Raw genomic sequence first — 6,911 nt, forward strand, 5'->3', positions numbered from 1 at the left:
GTGACTCTTCATGTTACAAAATTTAATATAAAAATAATCGAAAAAAAAAATCGAAATCTAAGATGTTTAGTTAAATATTGCATTTAATCATTGAACATCAAACTATTGGCATATAGGTTGAAATGAAATGAAAAGAAATAACAAAACGAAACTATATTGTAGTCAGTCAAAGCAAAAACTTCTCAAATGCCGCAAATTTTTTCACACTTGTTTTTTTATATGAAACGCACAAGGAGGGAAACTTTATTCAGTTCCTTCAGCTTTTAAAATAATAGTGCGATAGAGTTCTTAATAAAGCCGAAAGCCTTAGATGCTAGTGCTTTAAGACTTTAGTCTTAGAATTTATTATCTGGCTAAATTTATAATAACAATAATAAAATTATGGTGCAACAAAACTCAACGAGAGGATAGAGATAGAGGATAGTTGCTCTAAAGTTTTGAGGTGATCGGAGTGATTTTAAAAGGCAGCCACGATGTACCATTTAAATATATAATCCATGGACAGTTCAGATCAGCATGAATCTCCGACAAACTTAATGCGCTAGCTAAAAAGTTTACGTTTCAAGGGTTACAACCGATTCGTGTTTATCTTTAAAGTTTCCAATTAATTAAAAAGTTTATGTATTACTTCCAGTCTAGTTTTCAGTTTTGCGTAATGTAAACAAATAATGACTGTCCTTACTTAATAATTTCAATACTATTCGAACTTTTGTTTGCTGTTTTTAGTTAAGTTTGTTCTTTCTAATAAAAAACCGCAGCAAACTATAGCAAACCAAATTAATGCTTAAGTGCTTATTACGCTCCCTTTTTTTTGCAGTAACTATTGTTAGCGTGCACTTGCACATTCCTAGCTAGGTCGTTAATGCAGTTTAAGAAATTTTCCTACATTATCCGATATGTAATTGTATGTGAACGACATCTACGAAATCTTCTTGCTAAATAGCTGTTTATTTATATAAAATGCTTTGCAACAGCGAAATTTTAAATATTTTAGTATCGATAATTGTAAGTAAACCTCTGAGAGCAGAAGAATATTATCGAAAATTAAGTGTCATAATAGTGTTGCCTACTTTATAAAACCATCGCTTTGCAAGTGAAATTTCTGCATATAATTTTGGGAATGTCGTAATGACAATTATGAAAATGTACTAATTGTACGAAGCCCATATATTTTAAATTTTCATACAAATTTAAAATATATTTACAACAAAATTTTTCCTACACCCTAGTATAGACATGAAAATCTGCATAACGCTCGTATTCCTTTAATCACATTAACCATTTCCTGTCTATCTGTATGCTGTTCTACGAAATTGCGATTGTAAAAATTACGATAATTAAACTTTGGCAAGATTGTCTTATTTGGTCCTTCCAGATCAAACTTGAGTATGATCTGCTCGCAATAGATAAAAAACTCGAAAATTTGTAAAAAAAATGATTTTGATCACCTGATTAAGTTCAGCGCGTACAATTGGTCTGACGTAGTTAGTAACAAAAATTGGTTTTAAAACGAATAGAAGTTTCTTTATACTTCTGTTTATATCATTTCCAGTAGTGGCCAACTAAGAAAAGAAATCCTCAAAAGAATAAAAACCAGTATTTGAAATTTTTCATTTTTCATATTTGAAAAATGTGTCAAGATTTCCTAATATTTCAAATTTTAAAATTTTAAAAATCAAAATTTACTTTTAATACATATTCATTGATACGAATAAAGGCTTATCTAATTCTATCGTTCATTAGTAAAACTAAAACAGCTGGCATGATATGTACCGATAAGTCAGTCGCTACTGTAGTCATCGAAATAATTTGTGACAAATAACTCTATTCAAAATCTTATTGCTTGTTACAAAGTGCAAACCTGACCTAATAAGTGGCAGTACTATTAAGTAAATTGTATTCTCTATTCTCCAAATTAATGTTTCTTCAAAAAAGTTAAAAAAATTTACTTCATAATTTGGCAAAAATTTTAATTTATGTATTTATGAAAACTTTTGTCTTACCTGTCATAAATGTTTATAGCTTTTTAAAAAAAGAAAATATATATTAAACTAGAAGCAGTAAAATCCTAAAAGTAATTGGCATAGACGCTTCATTTTAAATATTTCAGTTGAAAGAAAAAAACCATAAAAAAATTTTCTTATATTACGCAGACACGGATATTGAAAGAAGAAATGAGCACGGTAAGAAGTCAGAAAGGTAATAAAAACAGGTTATGATTATTAATGAAATGTTCACGATGTTAGATTTCCAATGTGGAAAATTTGTCACCTCAAACCATCCGTCAAGTGATGAAGGAAATGCAAAGCATGGTCGAGCATCCTTTAGAAGGGATAAAGATTCAAATCAATGATGCCGATGTCACCGATATCCAGGCATTAGTAGATGGACCGGCTGGTACACCATACGCCGGCGGCATTTTTCGGGTTAAATTAGCGTTAGGCAAAGACTTTCCACAATCTCCACCAAAAGCCTTTTTCTTAACAAAAATTTTTCATCCAAATGTTGCTAGTAGTGGTGAAATTTGTGTCAACACTTTAAAAAAGGACTGGAAGCCTGATTTAGGCGTAAAACATATTTTATTGACTATTAAATGCCTTCTAATTGTACCCAATGCTGAATCTGCCCTAAATGAAGAGGCTGGTAAACTATTGCTCGAACGTTATGATGACTATTCACAGCGAGCAAAAATGATGACCGAAATTCATGCGCAAGTAAGAACGATATATATATATATATATATATATGCTATGTATATGTATGCATATGTATGTTTTCACCTATACGTTTCCAATTAAAGGCGGCCAAAACAGCCGACACCAAAGATGATGATGGACCCAGTTCTAAGAAGCATGCTGTTGATAAAAAATTGCAAGATAAGAAGAAAGAGAAATTAATCAAAGAAAAGAAGCGCATGCTTAGACGATTATGAGGCAAATGTTTATGCACTGGACGTTCCTAAATTTTGAACTGTTCAAAGCGCGCTGAAACCCTGACCTTTGTGTTATGTTTCCCTTTAATCATACATACATCACATTAAATATTCTTGCATCATCTACCCCTAGAAAATACTTGCTAGGCTATGCTATTAAAACACAAGAAACTTGTTCTGTCTTAAATAGTCTTAGAACGTATACCAGTGGACTCGAAAACCTTTATAAGTCAAACCTATGAGATACAATCACTTTCATTCATTTGTAACAATTAGAAGCAACATCAGTAAGAATTTTAATTTTAATTTAATGAAAACGTTTCTCATATGTTATACGATATTGTTTGTGTTAAAATCAACATTTAAAAAAAGAATACATATATTTACACATTGTACTATATAAAAAAATGTAATGTATTTAAAAAAAAAAAAAAAAAAAAAAAAAAGACTTAAATGCAATGTATTTTGAAAGGTTTCGATAGACATGTTTGGTTATGGCGAACTTTGCCCAGCACTCTTAAAAGCACTTAACGAAAGATTTGCGTAAAGTGTCTAATAATGATTTAAGAAAAAAAAAAAGAAACAAATAGAAACAGCTAAATATCTTGTTGGCCAATTTATGATCATACATGGTCTCTTACCTGTGTATCCAACATCATATTTACGTCGTACGTACGTGCAATTTCGGTACACACAGAACAACGCTGACGTATAAATAAATGTTTAATTTTATGTTAATTGACATTGTTCTACGCCTGGGGATTATAATCTGAAGAAAGTTTTTAACTAAATTTTCTCATTTTTTCAAAATTATTTTATTTTATTTTCGACACACCTTTATAAAATCTATTTGATATGTTCCCCGATAGCGTCAAACAATAAATGCACGTATATGATATTGTGTGTATTGTTGCACACAATACGGCGACAAACGTCATTCATATTTTATACACGTATATATGTATACGTAAGTTCAATGCATTTGTGTGTATAAATATATATTTGAGATCAATAAAAATACCGCATGCACGTTGGCGGCGATTGCTGCTGCTTGCATTATTGTTGTTTTTGTCTGCGTGTTTAGTTATTTTAGCTCTTGTGTATTATTTTTATGCATATATTTCTTTCAGTAAGGCTCGAAAAAGCAAATACATGTCAACCGCAATGTTAAGAACAGTGATTTTAAAGGTTTAAAAAATGTTAAGAAAAAGTCAAGAGCTTATAAAATAACAACAAGCAACTAACTACATGACTAAATGAATGAAGAAACGTAAGAAGGAACGCACGAATGTAGGGTCGAATTGTTGAAACCAAAGCGAAATATATGAAGATCACAAAAGCTAGCCAGAGGATCGATTGGTATCATCTCTTCTCAAAGTTTTAATAAAGCTTTCCAATTTGAAATCGACGATAATTTGATTTTAATTGAATTTAATCTTTAAAAGTTTATTGGAAAGACATATTCTTAGGCCGTAGAGCGGGGAAAATAGAAAAACGCAACTTTCGATTAAAATAAAGGAAAAATCTTGCTGTCTCTATCTTTTGATGAAGGGTATATCTGAATGTATATATATATATGATTGTTTGTCTATTTGCGTAGGCGCGACTTTTATGTAGTTCCAGATGTGCTGAAGATCATCTTTTCACAACAAGTAGCCATGTCCGTTGGAATAAAGATTTTATGATTTATTTTTCAATCTTGTGAGAGTAATGAACGTAGTATAGATAAACTTCATTACATTTTCAAGACCCAGATGTTGAACGAGCTTGTCATGGGAGAGTTAAAAATATATGAGCCAATATTAGGTCACTTTAGAGTCGACTCAAAATTTCGCTATTTATTTTTAAAGGCTTTCAGCGGCATAAAAGTATAATAACAGAGGTCGAGTGAAGATATTCGCATTATTGTAAAATATAATTGGGAAGTGCATTATAACAATGTAATGTTACATTAAATATTGGAAATGAGTTACAGTAGCTTATGTGCTATGATGGTATATATATATATATATATATATATATATATATGTGATACACACAAGCATATATCGCAAAATGCAACATACAGAGCGATATTAATCCTAATCTTATCAGTTTTTTTTTTTTTTTTTTCGTTTATAACAAAGCATATCAAGATGTGAATCTCCATCACTTATGGGAATGATGGGAGTAATTAAATTTGCTATTTATATATCCAAATAAGCTCTATATATATATATATATGTATATATATAAGATATTATGTATAGGCCACATATATTTCCGGAAATGTAATCTAAAATAATTAAGGAATTTACGTTCAAAGTTCAAATGAGCCTCAAAGATTTATCCTAGTTAGATTAGGATTAAATAAGGCCACAATTTTAATACGATTTTAATATGATTGCCTTACTTAAAAACATCTGTCAGTTACCCTACAAGTATGTAGGGTATGTACGGTATGCCGTATATCTTTTTAATCGGTCGAAGGAAAGTGCCTCAATTATTTCAAATCTCTTTGACTGCCTCTTATTAGAATTTTCAAGGCCACATTATTCAAGATGCAAGCATGAAAATTCGTAGTTACATTTCAATTTATTTACTTTTAAAATGAACGCACAAAACGTCTATTCAAAATGATTCCAAAAAGTTGAAAGGAGCAAAGAAAATTTTTTACTCTGCTCCTTAGCCGAGAAGAAATTTGTAAATATATTTTACCTTCAAATTATCCTAATAGACAGACATGTTATATAGATATATAACGGTATATAAAGAAATAATATATATTTTAGATTGAGTGTTTGAAGCATTTTGAAGTTACCCTTCAACTGGCCGTTGATATCATTTGTGCTAGGTCTTAGCTTAACATCTTCTACAGTCTGCAAGTTACAATTTATGTCTATTGTAGCTATTAATAGGTGGTTCTTCTCTGTCTTCTCACTAAAAATTTTCGATGGTCACGATGAATGTGATACAAGCTAGAATTTGCAAGCGTGTTTTGCACTATTCCCCTCGTTATGGAGGCCATCAAGCACAATGTCTGCAGCGATTAACAAAGCTAAGTTCCAGTTCTCGTCATAGTAATTTTTGCGATCGAAAACTTTGCAATGAGAAGATGGTAGACAGATAGGCTGGCAGATAGAGTTTTAGATGATTTCAGAATTTCTACAGTTTACCATTTCTTTAAAGCGTTTTTCAGGAATTTCCAGCAATCAAAAGGTGGTGGGGCGTAACCCATAGTGGTTCAGAAAGTAACGAAATTCATATATTGATCTTATATAAGATCCATTGGAAGATTCTTCATATTCATCACATAAAATACGGACAATAAGTCAACGTCACCTAGAACTAAACTAACTTAATTAAATGGAGATAAGACAAATCATTCATTCTTGCTCTCTCGTCCATTTCAAAAATAGGATCTTACAAGAAGCTTTCAATATCGGGTAAAAAGGTTTTTGATCATGTTACACTTGAAGATTTTTATTCTTCTATATTCGTCTATACTTCGCTTGAATAGAAGTTCGAACATTTTATTGGGATGAAAAAAGATTACATCTAGACGCACGTTTTACCCGTAAAGATCTCTCTCTCTTTCTCTCTGGTCCATAGTTTATATGAAATATGGTGTGGTGTGGTTCGCTTTTATACCTATACCTAGCAAAGAAAGACATGACACTTTACATCACAGGAGTATATGCGTATAATCTTTATTAACGTAAAAGTTCAAGGCATTTTAGCCACAACCATCCGTCCCGCTTTTAAAGCTGCGAATTTCGTAAAGAACCGCAAAAACTAAAACTTTTGTTAAGCTTCGATTCTCAACAAATACACCTACACGCAAAATAGTTATTCAAGAAAATATTGAAATTATTGGTGCAAACAGGTATGCATCCGATATTTCGATATTTATTTGAAATGACCGTAATCGGCTTAGGACAAAAAAAAGCCCTTAAAGTTGATAAAGATTAATCTAAGATTTAGTGCAAAGATTTCTCAA

At 31.1% G+C, this 6,911-nt stretch overlaps 1 protein-coding gene across 1 annotated transcript; it reads left to right on the top strand.

Moving 5' to 3' along the window:
- Positions 1-1,840: 1,840 nt before the first annotated feature.
- On the top strand, positions 1,841-3,344 carry LOC119638718 (ubiquitin-conjugating enzyme E2 S). Its single transcript, XM_038035670.1, has 3 exons — positions 1,841-2,183; positions 2,247-2,714; positions 2,801-3,344. Exons 1-3 carry the CDS (start codon positions 2,175-2,177, stop codon positions 2,930-2,932), a joined length of 609 nt encoding a protein of 202 aa, XP_037891598.1. The 5' UTR covers positions 1,841-2,174; the 3' UTR covers positions 2,933-3,344.
- The last annotated feature ends 3,567 nt before the right edge of the window (positions 3,345-6,911 follow it).

Source organism: Glossina fuscipes, unplaced genomic scaffold (genome assembly GCF_014805625.2).
Source record: "Glossina fuscipes isolate IAEA_lab_2018 unplaced genomic scaffold, Yale_Gfus_2 0, whole genome shotgun sequence".
Lineage (NCBI taxonomy): Eukaryota > Metazoa > Arthropoda > Insecta > Diptera > Glossinidae > Glossina > Glossina fuscipes.